The sequence below is a fragment of the Nanorana parkeri genome, unplaced genomic scaffold (assembly GCF_000935625.1).
Source record: "Nanorana parkeri isolate BGI_ZX_2015 unplaced genomic scaffold, ASM93562v1 scaffold210, whole genome shotgun sequence".
Taxonomy (NCBI): Eukaryota; Metazoa; Chordata; class Amphibia; order Anura; family Dicroglossidae; genus Nanorana; species Nanorana parkeri.
This window is the reverse complement of record NW_017306478.1, coordinates 1,130,232-1,148,014: the sequence shown is the minus strand read 5'-3', so window position 1 is coordinate 1,148,014 and position 17,783 is coordinate 1,130,232. Positions and strand designations below refer to the sequence as shown.

Here is a 17,783-nt window from a genome sequence, read left to right as displayed (position 1 = left end):
AGGTAGGGTTTTAGGACAGAAGAGATGCTACCTCCCTGTCTGTCAGCATTTGTGTGCACTTAGCCATGCATGTGCAGCTCCGCAAAGTCCTGTGCTGAAATGTAGTAACTCCCACGCACATGTGTTGGAGTTGCATCATCCTAGTGCAGCCAATTTAAAGGCCGAAGACCCAGAGCAAGACCAGGAGATAATGGCAGCACAGTGAGGGAGGAGAGAGCTGACATTGCAGCGCTGAGGGGATAGTTTGAAACGTAAGTCGTCCATAATGTGCTAATATGCTGTGCATACCAGCTAACTTAAGGATAGGGATTTGTTTTGGTTATCATTCTTGCTGTTCCAGTACAAGAGTCAGTGGCAGATATATATATATATATATATATAAGCACTGAAAAATGTCAGTTATACTGTTTATTGGTAGTAGGACGTCATGTTCTGAAATGATTGCACCGCCTCCACTCCAGGAACAACCTCACCAGTTTTTAGAAGCTGAAACACAGCTCTCGATATTATCCTGTTGAGAATAACAACAAGAGCTCCAACATTAAGTTGGAGTCTAAAGCAAAGGAAAAGGGGTTTTTAAGGCATAATAGGAAACCTTCAATTAAAAGTTACAAAGCTTTATTAACATCATATTAAAAAAGATAAGCCATATATAAATGTTCAATCAGGCTCTCCTGGCCTGATTTAAAATACACCATATGGTCAGGTCTAAACAATAGAGTGGTCATACAGTACTCAGAAATGATGTTGGTAATCTGGCCAACACTATGGAACTTCCTTGACGTGTTTTTCGCCATGCTGTGGCATCTTCAGGAGGAGATGCAATGAGTGTGAACCAGTAAAATATATATATATATATATGGACCTGGGATCATATGGAGGTGGAGGGAATGTCCGGATATCGACTCCCCCAAGCGGGCCGCCGGAGGGGTACTAGCATGACGGGGACCTAAACCATGAAGGGACGTTCTAATGCTTTGCATATGTCATGGCTAACCTCTCCCTCGGACACCTGCAAAAAATGATTCTGCTTAGCTCTTCTTTGGTTTATTTGTCGTACCTCTTTAGGAAAGAAAAAGTACATTGAATGGCGGTCTAGTAGTTTACACTTGAAGTGGTGGTTTATTTTGCTTTCGGTCGTCGTCCTGTTGGAGATTTTCTACCTTCAGAGAGATTGTATTGCTGCCAGGGAGAAGTAAATTTGTTATGTTATTTTAGCAATCTGAAACATTGGCAGCTCCAGCGCTGCTGGACTGAGGTCAAGTCGAGAAATATCTGAATTTTTTTAACATGAAAAGAGCTTAGTTTAATTCACGTAAACAAGGTCTCCAGTTTCGCTGTGAATTGTCGGAGTTCTGAGGAACTGGACGGCACTGGCTAAGGGGGTGGAGAAGAAATCCTCGTATCAGGCTTATCGTGATCAGAATCATAATGCCCACATAAGAAAAAAAATAAAAGGAACTTAGAAGATTCAAATGTTTCACATGTACAGTTATTCCTTATGTGCAGCGGGTTAGGTTCTTCGTTCTGTTTGTGTCAATTCACAGGTATAAGATCTTCTAAAGCACTGTCCCTTTGACTACTGGTCTCACCAGATTTGGTCACTGATTTGCTGTTCATGGTTATCCTTGCTGCAGAGAAAGCTGTACCTGAGGACCTGCAGTGCAAAGACCTCTCTGTTTCATTCATTTCATGGATTTGTGGACTGCCACCACATCTCCTACTGCTTTTTGAATACTCCCCCAGCAGTCATCAGAGGGGGCAGCTCTAACAGCGGGTAGTAAAGCCTTCTGCTCTACCAAGATGGCCACATTCTGACAGAGACAAGGTGTGGAACAAGGCATGACAAGTCAGTACTGGGAAAAGATCAGCTAATATGGAGCCTTTACACAACATAGGTCATTTGACCTGCTCTGTTCCTGTTTGGTCACAGCTTCCACCGTTCTGGGCTGATTAAAGATAGACCTATACTCAAAAAGTAAAGATTTGCTATCTTATAGGGAATATCTGGAAAGGTTGAGTGCGAGTAAGCGTTAATCTGACAAATCTATCTTTTTACTACTGAAGTTTTACATGCGAGTCTGCTGGGAGCCTCATAGCTGCCTTTCTGGAGTGTGAAATGATTGCTATTCACACAAGATTTGGGGGGGGGATTGGTGATGTCACTCATGTACTGCTTATGATTCTTCAGAGGGCCACTGGATAGGAAGCTGTGAGGACCTAAAATGCAAGCAAAGGGAGCATTTCCCTACTTATCTTTCCTCCATTCTCTAAAACTGCGCTGTGTCCACCTCTCCTGCTGCTTTCTGAACATTACCAACCAATCTGCAGATCACCAGTCATTAGCATGTAAGGTCTGACAAGCAAGTCCTGGCTCTACCAAGATGGTTGCCACCAAATAAAATTTGGAATCCCTGGTTTTTATTCACAAAGCACACCAATAAGGGAATGTATTACAGCCTATATGCTAGCATATACAAAGTCATTGGGGAAGTGGTTTGTCTTTAGTGACATTACACTCTCTTATTGTAATACATCAAAATAGGTTTTATGTATAACTTTCATTTACACATCTGATCCAGTTCCATTGTACAGACTATAGATAATCAAATGTTGTCCTCCGTCTGTGCAGTACATACATGAATATGTGTGACATTGGTCATATGAGGGTTAGGGTGTCATTGGTCTGAAGGGAAAGTGAATTTTACTGGTTATGTATAATTTATTTCCTTTTCTGCGATCCACATTTGCCAGAAGCTATGACTACTTATCTTTCTTTGTACTTGGAAAATATATAAAAAGAGAATATACCACAAAATATGGCCGATTTTACACCACGCCACATTGCAAGTCATTGGATGTCCGTAACTGAGAAAAAATTAGCTGTAGGGAGACCACAGGCAATACTGGGGACTAATCATTTGCCCAGCACTTGACTCTTGGTATGCAACATCTACAGGTCTTGTTTGAAAGCTAAAACGTCCCAAGGGTAGCCGAGCAGTAGATCTATGCAAAAACATTTTTAAAAAATAATAAAGTTACCGAAAACGTAATTACTTATGTCTGTCTACGTCACTCGCTCCTGTCTGAAGATCTGAAGCTTAAACAGCCATGCAGGTGGGCACATGCGCAGTAGAGATCTTTGGCGGGTAGAAGAGGATGGACACAGCGGAGGTGATTGCATGCAGCCGGGACCGGCACCAGCGCTGGAGGGATAAGCGGCCAAGCAGGATGATTGGGCGAGCGCATGCGCAGTACAGATCTTTGGCGGGAGAAGAGGAGACACAGCGGAGCTGAATGCATGCAGCCGGTGCATGGAGACACCGTGGGACAGGAATAGACAGGAGTATGCGATGGATCAGAGACCGGCACCAGCGCTGGAGGGATTGCTGAATACATGTGGAAGGAAGAATATGATCGGATCAAGATGCACCATTTAGGTAAGTCCTGAAAGCAGCATGGCGGGGGAAGGAAAAGATTTGTGACTTTAATGTCACTTTAAATACCCGGGTTCTCATCCACAAAGACATATCCATACAAATCCTTATTAGGTCTGTCTTTGTCCAGACAAAGGTGGACTGAGCTTAAAATGCTCTTGCTTTGACCTTTCTCTCCTGCAAGACCCTTGGGTGCTTCTACACTTACTTTGAATATATACTGTATATAGACCATCTGACCACCTTTGACATCTGTTAAGGGCAGCAATTCTCTTAACACAAACAGGTGACCATCTTTCAGCATCTGTTTAGGGTAGCATTTCCCTAAACACGAACAGGTATACTGTGCTGGTGTTCATGTTTTGCTGCGGAGAGGCACAATACAGAAACCTCCACTGCTTGTCTCTACAGAGAAAACTGTAGTAAGATTTTCCAACTTGTCTATCCCTTTTCCCATTGGTCAACCAGCATTGTTTGCAGATACCCCAAAGACATCTAATTCCTGAGGGGCTTCTTTATATTTAATACTGATAGGAGAGTTCCTTATTCTTCCTTTAATACATTTTTAGGTTTTCATTTTAATTTGTTTTAGGCTTTTTCTTTTATACATTTCTCAGTTATTCTGATGAATGTTCTGCAGATCTGCTAGTTGGTGGATGAGAAGGTTGTGGATTTGTTTCTTTGGTTGCCAGAGGAACCATCTCTCCTGAGCCAGACACCATCTTACTGATCTCACCTCGACTATGAAGGCCTTGATGCAATTTTTACAAGCTTGCCATGCCCAGTAGTCATGTGCTCATCATAAAGTCACTCAAAATTACCTGCCTTTCCAAGTGAACCCAGCAGGCTTACATCTTGACTGCCTGTGTTCCATAGCCCTGGTTTCTGAGAGTCACCTCTGATGGTTGTGCAGAAGATGTAAGGCCAATGGAATGTTTTTCCTCGCCTGCCACATTTTTACAGGCTGTGAAGGGCAGCTTGCTCGATTCCTGAATGACCTCATCGCCCGTTCTTGTTTGTTGTACAGCTGATTTTGGGTGGGAGCATTTGGCTCCAGCTTGGCGACTGTGCTTTTAAAGGAATTGTTAGGAACCTTCACCTAGGGGGATTTAAAACTGTTCTTCATTGCTAAAGAAATATGTCCTTTTAATCCCTTTATATTTGGTGGGTAGAACGTCAGCTCTAAGGAGCACAAGTGACAACTTTAGTGGAATTTAATTTGACAGGTCTCTGGGGGGGTCCAACAGTGGACTCCTTACAAATCTGGAATGTTTAATACCAAGCAGTTAGTAAAAAGAATGTCTTTAATATTGCCAGAGCATAATAAAGTGGAGTGCTGTTTGATTTAAAGAACCACACTAGTCAAACAGTAAAATCGTTATTTGGATGGACGGTGATGTGCAGGAAATATTTCAGCTGTGCAGAATTCAAAAAGTCTTCCTATTCATAAGTAGAGCTTTTAGAGTTGAAAGCAATTGCAACTCAAATTGCAACTAAATCAAGTAAATTAGTGGTGATACAGAAATTAAATTTTAAAATATTAACTAGATGCCCAACAATATTACATAAGATAAGTGTTCAGAATTCTAAGATATGTTGGAGACGTAAAGAGGAAGATGGGACGATGTTGCACATATGGTGGTCATGTCGGTTGTTAAAAATATATTGGAGATCGATTATGAAGATAGCCCAACAGTTAACTGGTATAAACACGTTAGATACGCCAGAGGTCGCACTGTTATCATTAAATAATACCCCAACCTCAGTTATGAGAAACTGTTTAATAGGTCCAATTTTGGCAGCAGCAAGGGCAGTAATACCAAGGTATTGGAAGTCAACAAAGGTTCCCCAGATGGTAGAGTGGGTAGCAGAAATGAATAATATTATGCGATTGGAGGAGCTTACGGCCCGATTATATGACACCTATATAAGATTTGAGGAGAGATGGAGAATACACTAGATCGATGATGGAGTAGACATATCCCTAGAGATAATCTACTAAGAACTGAGAACTTAAATTCTGATTACTTTTATTCTTGTGGAGGGGATGGTAAGGGAGGAGGGAGGTGAAGGGTAAGGAAAGTGTATTGTCCTATAATCATAGAGTTGGATTAATCATTATCTATGTATGAATGTAGAATGTTGTTTTTTTTTTTTTAAGTGGAGCAATAAGGAATTGTTCGTAAGATTTTAATGTATAGTATATGTGTGAAGTAACTTGAAAATTAATAAATAAATATTTTGTAAAAAAAAAAGCAATTGCAACCTCTTGTCGGGTTGTTTTTGTGCAGTGCAAAAAAAAATGTCTGAATATTAAAATGATCATCCAAAATATTAAGTGTATCTAAACCCAGGAACAGGCCTTTGATGTGGCAGCTGCACCAGTTTCCCTTTTTTAGGGCTTTTTTTTCTGAAATATCAACTGTTAGAATGACAAAAAAGTATTAGTCAGACTTTTTGTAGTGTTGGTAAACCACAGTTTAGTCTTTTAAACATCCGTCACTTTATTAAATTCATTAAAAGATCCATAAAATGATTTAAAACAATGTTTACTTCCCAATCTGAGATTCACAACATGATCCCTTTAAGTGATGCCTCCTGGGCCTATTACATCAACACATATAATATATACACTTAGTTTTTTATTATTATTATTCAGGATTTTTTATAGCGCCAACAGTTTACATTACAATACAATTCTAGACATGATGGTAATTATGTAGCTTATTCATAGGAATATGTGTAAGGGTCAAGTCCTCGACATGTTTGGCAGTCTATGCTTCATCAAGAGGGTGAAATACTTAAAGGTTGTGAATGTTAGCCAAAACAAAATACATGTCAGTCATTACCAATGGATCGCCACCAAGATACAGGATTCCTGAAGGATACCCATAAAGAACTATTGAACAGATTGCCCAGTCTCTGTAACATTATGTGAGAGTCATCCCCATAGCCATGATCATTTGTCAGCAGTCTCATTTTATGGTCATATCTTACCTTGTACAGCGGTATCCCTCTCTCCTGGTTTCTCCGTTTCTTCAATTTCAATTGGTTTTCCTTCCAGTAACACACTTTTGTCCTAGGATGACAACACTTATTCACTGTACTGTATCTATTGAGAAACAGGATTGTCACCCTAGGTTGCTTTTCTGATTTGAACTACAAACACCCATCCTCTCCTCATCCTTCATTGCATATGGAGAAGGTGTTCTAGATGAGTAGGCTGGCAATATTGATTGAGATTTCAGTTCAGTGCACAGGACGTCACAAGGAACCAGTGTTTCTGGCAGGATCAAGTTATTTTCTGTACTTGCAGAAAATGTTCTTAGTTTGAAGCACAAAAAAACAAACACATTTAACCACCACATTGAAGAACTGATAAGCTGTACTATATTAAATTTTTGTTCTTGGGTTTAGCAATACTGAGAATTGGACCCCGAACTGTTTTGGTTTCCTTTTTGTGCCCATGAAAATGGCTTTACAGTCACTTTAGAATATCTTGTTCTTTCTAATAATGTATTTTTTAAAGCCCAAAAGGGAATGTTTGAGGTACAATTTCACTGATATGGTCATGATGTTCTTTCAGGTGGATTGTGGACGGTGTTAACACTTGGAGGTGTGGGGAGCAAACCAACCCCCCAACAAGAACAGTCTTCACCGCTGGCTAACCAAAGTCTTCTACTTCTTCTGATCCTTGCCAACCTAACTGACGCACCAGACTGTCCAAATCCTTTCCGCCAGGCTGTCACTTCCTTCAGGAATACACAAGGTATGTTGGCCCAGCCAAAATGTTACTTGTTTTTTTACATTTCTCACCTGCTTCCAACCATCGCCTGGGGACTCCAAAGTCAAGATTTCACAGAGGTCAATTCTCTGCTTACCTTGGTTTAATATTTCTCCCTTCATGTTTTGTTTACTGTAAGAGGCATGGAAAACCAAGCAGTAAAGCTGGCCCAAAAAATCGTTGGGTTCTCATCAATTGATCAATTGTTCGAAAGACCATTGGTGGGCGATTTCCGAACGATCATCGATAGGTGATGGCCCCTTTAGAGCATGGCCCCTCGTAAGAGGCTTGGCAGCTGCGTGAAGATCTCACCCTGGGGTTCCTAGCTAAGTAGGATAATTCAACTCCTTATTATGCACCAGAAAGGGAAATATAAGTTTTAGGTGGATTAAACCTTTTACAACGTTCTAGCAATATGTTAAAGGAATACTTCTATTTGTCTTGTAGAATTTTGGTAAGTTAAAAGTCCTTTATAGGTTTCTGCATGAAAACATCCACTGAAGTAGTCAGTCGCCTACTTTTACATAAAGTGAAGTAGTGCCGTATGACAAAGGTGATGTGTCCCCTGAAATTGTTTTGACCATTTAGGAACATTTGTGAGGTGTTTTTTTTTTTAAATCAAGACTAATGCCAACTCACAGATGAGTTTGAGACTTCTATATCAATGCACCTCTTTTGATGTGTCTTAGAAATTCCCAATCTTTCTTTTCAGACAGCTCTGCTCTACCCAGCCCCAACTTACACTCATTCCAGATCAATTTCAACAGCCTGTACACTGCCCTCTGCGATCAGCAGACATCCGACCAGGCCACCCTCCTCCTGTACACGTTACTACACCAGAACTGCAACGTCCGCACTTATATCCTGTCCCGCACAGACATCGAGAGCCTTGTAAGTATTGGTTTGTATATGTAAAGGAAAACCCACGTTGAGAGAAAAAAGTGGAACAACCCTTTCAGTTGCTAGCTGTCATTTATTATCTATTTGCTTCAAAACTTTGAGTCACTGACCTGAATCAAGTACACAGAGCAGGAGTTCTGAACTCTTTTGGTTGCAGTCTTGTTCTAGATCCACCCTGTAATAACATGTAAATAAATGACATGCATATAAGCTTTTGTAAAAGACAATTGACTTATGAGTAATGCTGTTGGCAGACGTTTTAAGGGACCCGTCCAGTTAGAAATATGAGACCTGCCACATTGCAGAGGTAGTCAGAGGGACAGTGATCATCGGAAGTCTGACAGCTGATGGCTGTTCTACCATCTGAATGTGCATCTGAGTGCCATATGTAGGGGTCATACTGCTGACAGTCCACAAGTGTCAGACTTCAGGTGACCTCTGACACCCCAGCAGCTCAATATCACATAAAATAAGCAAAGTCAAAGATAAAATACCAATGTTCAGAAGTAATCCTGTTTAGCTACAATATAAACTTTCTACATAATCTATTTAAAGCAAACTGCTTCTGTCATGAAAAAAATAAGAAATGTCTGTTAAGTGAATAAAGGAATAAAAAACAAATAGGAAAACTATGGTTATGTCTCAAAATTCTATTTTCAGAAAGGCATTATGTGGTACCAGTGAAAAATGGGAGGGTGCTAAGCTCTAAGTCGGAAACTATACTTCTCAATGTGAATGGTCCTAATCGGAGGGAAAATGAAAGCCCAACTCCACCCTTAGTAAAGCCTGCCCCATTCATCAAGCCCTCCTGCTTATTTTTTGAAATACAAATCTGGGGTCTAAAATTAAAAAAAAAATTACTCACCCAATATTCAGTCCTACCGGTCCCCGCAGCCTGTTCTCCTCTGGGCTCTGACGGTCTAAGGAACCGTGACGTCGTCATGTCCATTCCCTTGCATTGGAAGTGAGGCCACTGAGGGATATTCCACAGCGGGAGTGAAGGGGGGGAGGTGAGCGATCACTCCCATGTGATCGAGGATAGGGTTAGTATATCTTTTAGACCCTAGGCTAAACCAAGCCCTAAACCTTTGTAGTGCGGAGGTAGCCCCACTGCAAGGGTTCATTTTGTATGTACCTGGAGTTCTTTAAATAAGGAAAATCAAAAACTTACCTTTGCAATGGGGTGACCCCCCCCAATCCAGAAATGTTCTTGATGGTGAGCAGACCTCATGGTCATGGGTACTTTGCTGCCTTCTACTTCCTCCTCGACAGTAGTGGGAGGTGCTTCCTGTGATTTGTGTTATAGCCGTAATGTCCCAAAATATTGTGAGCTCAGACTGATGTGATAATGATGGCCTGGGTTCCCAGGGAGGGGATTGGATGGCGCTGGTTTCTTTCAACCTGAAAGAAGATGGCACTGTATTGCAGAGCAGACGAGTCTACAGGCGAAGTACTGGAGAGGAGGTGAGTATTTCAGCCAAAGCTGCTTTTTTTTTTTTTAAATCTGCGAGGCCATACATTAAAAAATAATTTTTTTTTAGAGACATGGAGTTGGGTTTTTAATATAAACTGTGCAGCATGCACTGTGTTAGGATAATTTAGGCGAGGAAGGATCAATCTGGGTATGAGTGATCACACACAAGTGGTTCATCATCGGCTATCATATATAACAATGCATTAAACATGGTCTTGTTCCGCATTTACAATTGACTGTACATATCAGTTGAAATCACAGTCTACATATTAAATGATCCATCAAAAATGATTGTTTAATTATACTCTGTTATGATATGATCTCCAGCACACATACATATATTTATTGGAGTGATCAGAAACAATTGACCCCTTTCTGATGATTATTTGCATCAAATGATCAATTAAATTATCCTATTGATAAGTGTGTGGCTACCATTGCAGTGATAGGTACACAGGGATCGACTTTACTCCTTCGAGTCATGCACAAAGCCGGTGGGATCAGAAATGGGGGCATGAGCGTCTGAAGATGACGTGTGACAACTTGGTGGGAGTTAAGAAAATGGGCTTGTTGTATAACACGTATCTGTTGTGTTTGAAGGTTCTTCCCATACTGGAGATCTTGTACCGTGTCGAGGAGCGGAATTCCCACCACGTGTATATGGCGCTGATCATTCTTCTCATCTTGACAGAAGATGATGGCTTCAATCGCTCCATTCATGAAGTGGTAAGACTTTGCCTAAGGATGCAAGAGATGACCTGTTTCAGGAATTAACTCAAATGCCAAGTAATAAGTGAGCCTTGCATGACAAATATGACCTGTTCCATACAATGTGTTGCCATGTTGCCTGGTTTTGGTGTAGAGCAGCCTTTCTCAATCTTTTATTCTTCAGGAAACCTGAAAATGCGCCTAAAAACAGTTTGTTGCGGGTCAGTGGGAAAAATTCACGTTACATTGGTTGGCAGTGGGAAGAATGGCATTATAATGGTGGTCAGTATGCCAACCTGAAAGGCAGCTGAAAAGATAATTGGTGTCATCCCCCATAACTCATCCAAGTTGCACTGGCCCCATAATTTTGCAGGCACCATCAAATAGAAGGTGAACAGTTCAAGAAACCCCTAGGAACCTCTGCGGGAAGTCCAGGGTTCCACATAAGCGTGGATGGGAATGGCTGGTGTAGAAAGCCTGCCCTTCCTGTTTTCTATGCTTTTGTGATTCACCATATCCTATCTCTGTGTGCTCACATCCCGCAATCTTCTGGCTGTGCTGGTTATGTGATATGTTATGTTACGTCACCTTTCTCCCTATCCCTGGCTGTCCCGTTCAAAGGCACTAAAGGAAGAATGTGACAAGCTCGCTCATATGACTTGAGGCTTAGGCAGTCAAACAATTTTTATGCCTCTGATTTGAAAGAGGAGGACTGTGATGTAAAAGAGGGAAACTCTGAGGTGAAGGGGCACTTCCGATATGAAGAGGGTCTCCTAATGGGAGAGGGGATACTCTGATGTAAAATGAGGGGGTTTGCTGTAAAGGGGACTCTGGGGTGAAGAGGGACTTCTGATAAGAAAATGGTCTCCTAGTGTGAGAGGGGGGAAATCTAATGTGAAATGAGGTGGCTCTTGCTGTAAAGGGGACTCTGATATGTAAGGTGGCACTCTGATTGTGTTCATGTTAGGGGTCCCCCCTTAAAATCCATACCAGACCCCTATGTGGGATGAGGGTCTATTATAGATTTTGGAGGGACCCACGTCTTTTTTTTCTTTTCACAATTACAGGTTTTACGTTTTAGACTGGGGTGCCTCAAGATTGTTTACTTTTAAAGGGTGCTGTGGCTGAAAGAAGGTTGAGAAATGCTGGGCTACATCCCCATCTTGTATCTTGGGATCCCATTGAGTGAGTTCTCTGTTCCTCAATTCTGAGCTCCCCCCCATTCCTGCAGCCATCATAAAGATGTCTCCCTCTTAGACCTGGATTCTGTGTATTACAGAAGTGGTAGGAGGAGTAAGAATCCTCTTCTTGGCATCATAATGGTGTTGTCAAAGGTCACAACTAGGAAATCCTTCAATGAGATCTCACCATTGAGTCCAATTTACTCACTGACAGCACCGCAGCGCCAATCACAGGCGCGGAGACATTTCCCGATCTCTGCAGCTGCGGACCGGGATAATGTCTCAGTACCTGTGATTGGCGCTGCGGCGCGGTCAGCTTCCTGGCGGGCTCGGCACGTGGAGCTGCGAACACGTCCGAGCCAATCACTATTCACGACCACACTGCAGTGTGAATGGTATCGCCATGAGCATTCTTGTATCAGACAATGGCCGCTCATGCTGGCATTCATATGATCAGTTAGTATATGATCAGTTAGTAGAGTACTTCATGTACTCTAAACTGAATCATTGTAGCTCTGTTCTCAGGACCAACATAATAAATTCTCCACGTTCATTGATCCTGGCTCATTTTTATTTTTCCTGCCATGTAATTTCTGCCATTTAATCCCAAAATGCCAGCCTTGTCTTGATGTTTTTGCCATGTTCTGTTTTTCCAGCGTGTGTGGCTCACAACGCATCAGCACTCCGCTTGGGAAATAAATCTCGCTTTTCATCAGGAGATGATTATTTCAGTTCTGTTGAATTGGGGCATTTAGCTAGCAAGTCGGAAAGAAGTAAATGTTTCCCGCGGCACGAAATTGTAGTTTGGGAATAAAACATGTATTAAAATGAAAAGTTAGATGGTAACTTAATGTCCAGCTCCAGGTTGGGCATCTTCTCTACCACGCCTGCCCCGCCTGATCCTCTTCTTGCCCTGTGTGAGCCACCCATACATTTATTTCCAATATTTTGGTATACCACCCTTTTTTCCAGTTTTTTCCTCTTTTCTTGCTGACATGTATGCACTGGTCTGTTTAGCCGGCGGGATGATGCATCCCCGGAGGTATGTCCATGACATCCTGAGCTCCTGGGAAGTGAGTTGAATGATTCTGGGTTTTATTCAACCCGGAAGTGCAGTGATTATAGGTTACAGAGCCGAGCCTGTGGGGCACAACACTGGAGAGGAGTATTGCAGAGAAAGCTGTATTTTTGCAATGGGCTACTTAAAGTTTAACTTAAAGGAGAACTATGGGGTTAGGGCTTTTCCCCATAGTTCTCCTAAGGGTAACGGGAGGACACAAACTAGCGTCCTCCCGTCACCCTAAGCTCAGTATACCGCGAGCTACAGCTCACGGTATACTGAGACACCGCAGCTTAAACGGATCCCGCCAATTATGTCTGGATCCGCCCAGCTGCGTGAGTGACAGCTGGCTCTGCCTATCTAGAGGCAGAGCCAGCTGTACACGCCCCCTCCCCCGTCCGTTCCGCCAGTCAGCGCTGGAGGATCGTAGAGGGGAATGCAGTCCAGGCTCTCTGCAGTGACAGGATCGAGAAGTGAGCGAGCGCTAATATGTGTTCGATCACTTCCATGTTTCACTGCAGTCACAGTTTCATTGTCACAGGTCGGCTAGAACTATGAGGCTGAGTGAAAATCACTCACCTCATAGTTCTCCTTTAAACTTTCAACATCCCTCCCCTCCCTGAAGCCCACCTTTTTATTTTAAACTCTAAACATGCCTTTTTTCCAGCAGTCTTCTCGCCATTTCAGTTATGTCAAGGGTCCCTCCTTATCTTCCTTGTATAATCCAATGTTTTGGGGCCACACAGGGTCCCTTTTTTAGAGTAACATAGTCACTATGGTACCCTGAGGAAGGGGCCCTGCGTAGCCCAGAAGCCTCTCTTCTGTTTTTGATAGCCTGGGCTCACAGTAAGTGGGTTGAATGATGCTAGCTGTCATGCGTCTTGGAAGATATCAGTAACACAGGGCGGAGGAGAAAGTGAGGACATTGCCAAAGTTTGGACAAGATGAGTAGTACTTCGCAGCATTTTTTTTTAAAACACAGATTGCCTTGCTCTAGCTGTGATGCAAGGCTGGTGCAGACCTGGGCCATCCCGGGACGTAAACGTGTGTAGTTGCACACAGCAGTTGCCGCACGGCCCCATTGATTTCAATTGGGTTACATCCACGCAGCAATCGCTGAAAAAAAAGGTACATGTACCTTTTTTTGCGACACAGGAAGCGCTGCATGTTCAAATGCATGGGAGGAATCACAGCAGGAAAGGGTGCGATCCGCCCGATGCGACTGGGGTGCCATTAGAAAATAATGGCAAAACAAGCGCGTTCGGCGGTGGTGTGCGACTCAGTGACCGCACAATTCCCACGGTTTCGTGCATGATTGCCGTGCGGTCACGGATTGCACAAATGTGAACCTGGCCTCAGCAGGGGGTGTCAGACCGCTACAGAGAGGACACTGCTTCCACACATGCAGCTGAATGCCAGTGAAGAGGAGTCTGAACTGACACTGTGACGCAGTTTAAAAATGAGTGGACAAAAATGTGGTCACCAACCTGCCTGCTTGCAGTGATTTTGTAAATCTGGAAAGGAATACAGAATCCTTTGCTTGCTGCATATGCTGTGGAGCGTTTACTATCAGGGCTGCAACAACTAATTGATTATGAGAATAGTTGGCAACTATTCTCCATCAATATGAGAGAGAGATTTTTTTTAATGCAATTGAAAAAATAATCGTGCAACTAATCGGTTATGAAAATAATCGTTCGCTGTAGCCCTACTTACTACAAACATGAGATGGTGGCCACAGCCGAGTTTCACTTTAAGCTGTGGCAGTGAACACATAAAGCTACATTCATGTAGATTACATAGTGCTCATACTCTTTACATACTGTCCTCCTCCCTCTCTGCTCTGTGTTGAGCTTTGTGTCCTGCGGTTTTGATATCTTGACTCCAGAGGCGAGGGCAGCGTTCCAGCTCCAACGTTGGCCAACATTTTCTGCTGGATCTTATTCACTCATGTTTCAGAACAATAAATAAATATGATCCTTTTTAAAGTCATTCAGTCTTTATGTTCGGGATTTACCGTGAGATCTTTTACTACTGAGTGAAAAGCGCTAGACGGGAATTACTGGTTTCATTTAGATCAATCTGCCATGTGTTTTCCATAATATTGATCTGCGTCTGTTTGACATGGTATGTTGGATGGGAGAATCGGGTCATGTTTATTGCCTTATGCTAACTCATGAAATGTATTGCTCACAAAGTACAAAAGGGTCTTCAGTTTACATGTGTCCTATTGTTTTAGCGCCAATATCCAGCAACACTCTTACACCCCCAGTCCCCGTTAGTCTCTGGGATTGATTAAAAAAAAAAAGGAAGCTAAAACACCCCTTTACTCACCTCATTGCATGGTCACGGATGCATTGGGCCCCATGTTTTCTGGATTGCAAAAAAGAAAGGTCCTTTATGGAGTGCTCGCATTGTTGCCTGAGTGGACTCTTCCCATTGACTGTCCACGCGTGAAGTGCTTTTAGGCTTCCCCTTTATTCCAGATTTCTTTTTTTTTAATGACTCCGCTGAAAGGCTTTGCTATTTCTACAAAGGTTTTAGAATAATGGAAATTATTATTTTAGGTCTGCATGGTCCTCCTAAATTTATCATTTATACACATGGACAATATGACCTGTGAGCTTATTATAGCCCTTGACTTATAACGTTTAGTATAGAGTTGAGGGTTGCCTGGAGTCTGAGCCCCATTTAGAAATTGGTATGGTTTATCTTTTTCATGCAGAACATCTACTCAGTGTTTCATGTAAAGTTTTATATTTTAGACCCCATTCACACTGTGCGATTCGTAGCGCAATTTCAGCTCAAAAATCGCTTCAACATCTACTCAATGTAACTTGTTCAATGCATTTCAATGGAGCGGTTCAGATCTCACAGCTCAATGTCGCCTGTAGCTCAAGCTTGTCGCTTGAACATGACCTATTTTTCGGCGGATTTCGTGCGATTTGGCCGCATAGACTTCAATGGTGTAGCTCAATGTCGTGCTACAGAAGTAAGTTGTTGGGGGAGCCCTCCGCACACCTCACAGCAGTCCCGGCCAAACAAGAAAAGATGGTGCTCGCAGTTATATTGGTTCACGGATGGCGCCGTGCAGACACAGAACAAGCAGGGAATCACCAGCACTCAGTAATGAAAGCAAATTTAGTCCTTTTATTGGACAGAGTGTGTCACTTTTGCGCAGAAATATAAGCAGGAAACAGGAAGAGGAATTATGTCACATCAAGACCGCTTTTCATTGGCTACAGCCCAATGTAGCAGCTACGAAGTCCATGCCAAAAGTAGCGCTACGTAGCGTGACGATACGTGCACTGTAGCTCAAGGTCTTTCAAAATCCCTCGGCTCAAATCAGCGCTGAAAAGGCTGAAAAGGCTTTTTTGATGTAGCTCAGTGTGAATGGGGTCTTACGGTGATTTGCAGGGCAGTTTGCAAGGGTTTTTGATGCCTCCTTAATGCCTTGAAAATGCAGAATGCCTTGTTAACACTATAGGTGCAGTAATCAGCATTGCTCTTTCATTAAATTCTCAACACGTGTGAAAGAACCCTGAGGGCTTGTTCACCCCATGTCTGGGCCAGATCTGGGGCAGTTCTGCAAAAGTGGTGCAGTGCGTTTTTTGAGCGTTTTTGCGTTCCGGTGCTGTTTTTTTTTTTTTGGTAGGCTTTAAATGGCCTTCTAGTGCTTGTTCACACCAAAAGCAGTGGGTTCCCGCATGGTTAGCGGTGTGAACACATTGGATCGCATAGAGAAAGCCTCCCTGCATTCTGGGGAGGGAGAGTGATGGTACAATTAAGTCAATGGCACCACAGCAACGCCTCCCACCCCACAGTGCAATCGCCCGCATCAGAATGCTTGGAACAGCAATGTCCGCAGTGCGATCACAAAAATAGTGCATGCACCATTTTTTACGATCACACCAGACTGCAGGCATTGCTGGGCCACGCAATCTGGTGCGGGCGGGAGGCATGGCTGCGGTTCCATTGACTTTAATGGCACCGCCATGCCCCCTCCTGCCACAGAACGCAGATTTTCAGGTGCGGACAAAAACTGTTCTGGTCCGAACATGGTGTGAACAAGCCCTTAGAGTTCTGTGCCTTGAGGCCAAGTTCACATAGGCTTCAGCTTTGTTGAAGGCTTTAGGCCTTGTTCACATGGGCTTTATCTTGTATGAGAGCAGTGTGTACAGTAGGCATTTGCAAAGCTTTTGCCAAGGTTCCAACTGCGTTTGTTGAAGCCTGTAAAGCACCATTCAGCTCCAGATGGTGTGGTTAAGCACAGATCTTAATAGATGGTCTCACTGTCATATTAAACATGTTGCAGGCAGGCTTTAGTAGGCTCCAGTGAGCTTCAACCTGCTGAAAGCGTGCCAGCAGCTTGTTTGATGTCACAGTCAGCACTCCCTTTAAGATCTTTTAATGTCTAACATCCGCAATCTGCAAATAAAGTTTTGTTTGTTTCTTCTTTTAAAAACAAAGCTGCTTGAAGCTTGCCAAATTCTCAATGTACATACTGCTCTCATACAAGCTGAAGCCCGTGTGATCCAGACCCTTATTACTCTAGGTTTGGATAGAATAGGAAAGGGTTGGAACCCCTGTTAGGTACATGACCTGCACCATGTTTGTCTAGTCAGAGGCCAGAACAGGGACCTGGACTAAGTTGGCTTGCTTAACTGGAATTTAGTATGGAGAAACATCCAGCATCTGTCTGTACTGTCTCACATGATCACAACACTGGCTGGACAGAATTCCAAATTATTTGAGGTTAGACAGCCGAGTTGAGTTTCTAAATTATGTGTTTAGGTTTTTTTTTGCCAGGAGTTGACTCTTGTTATGGTTGTTTCCACCATTGTGATATGTCCAGTTCTAGCTTACTATGTGTATGTTATAAACTATACATTGTTCTTATGTGATTCCAAATCGTGATGATGATGTCTTTTACTTGCAGATACTAAAGAACATCTCTTGGTATTCTGAACGTGTACTGACTGAGATCTCTCTGGGCAGCCTATTCATCTTAGTAGTGATCCGAACCATCCAGTACAACATGACCCGCACCAGGGTGAGTATGTTGCATCTCAGTTGAGGTAATAGAAATAGATATCCAGGCACATAGAATATAGAAATTGTGCTAACTAGGGATGCACCGATGCCGAGTATTTGAGCGAGTACTCGTACTCGCCCAAATGCTCCGATGCCTAGCCCGATACTTCCAGTATCAGGAAGCCGAGCAGCGCGTCATTACACG

General features: G+C 42.8%; 1 protein-coding gene across 2 annotated transcripts in view; it reads left to right on the top strand.

Annotated features, from left to right (window-relative positions):
- Positions 1 to 17,783, top strand: part of DYM (dymeclin) — a 300,965-nt gene that overhangs the window by 122,816 nt on the left and 160,366 nt on the right. For both annotated transcript variants that reach the window (XM_018555737.1, XM_018555736.1), the window contains exons 9-12: positions 7,024 to 7,206; positions 7,934 to 8,112; positions 10,196 to 10,321; positions 17,484 to 17,597. In XM_018555737.1, coding sequence (XP_018411239.1) covers positions 7,024 to 7,206; positions 7,934 to 8,112; positions 10,196 to 10,321; positions 17,484 to 17,597 — 602 coding nt within the window. The remainder of the gene's footprint in view (positions 1 to 7,023; positions 7,207 to 7,933; positions 8,113 to 10,195; positions 10,322 to 17,483; positions 17,598 to 17,783) is intronic.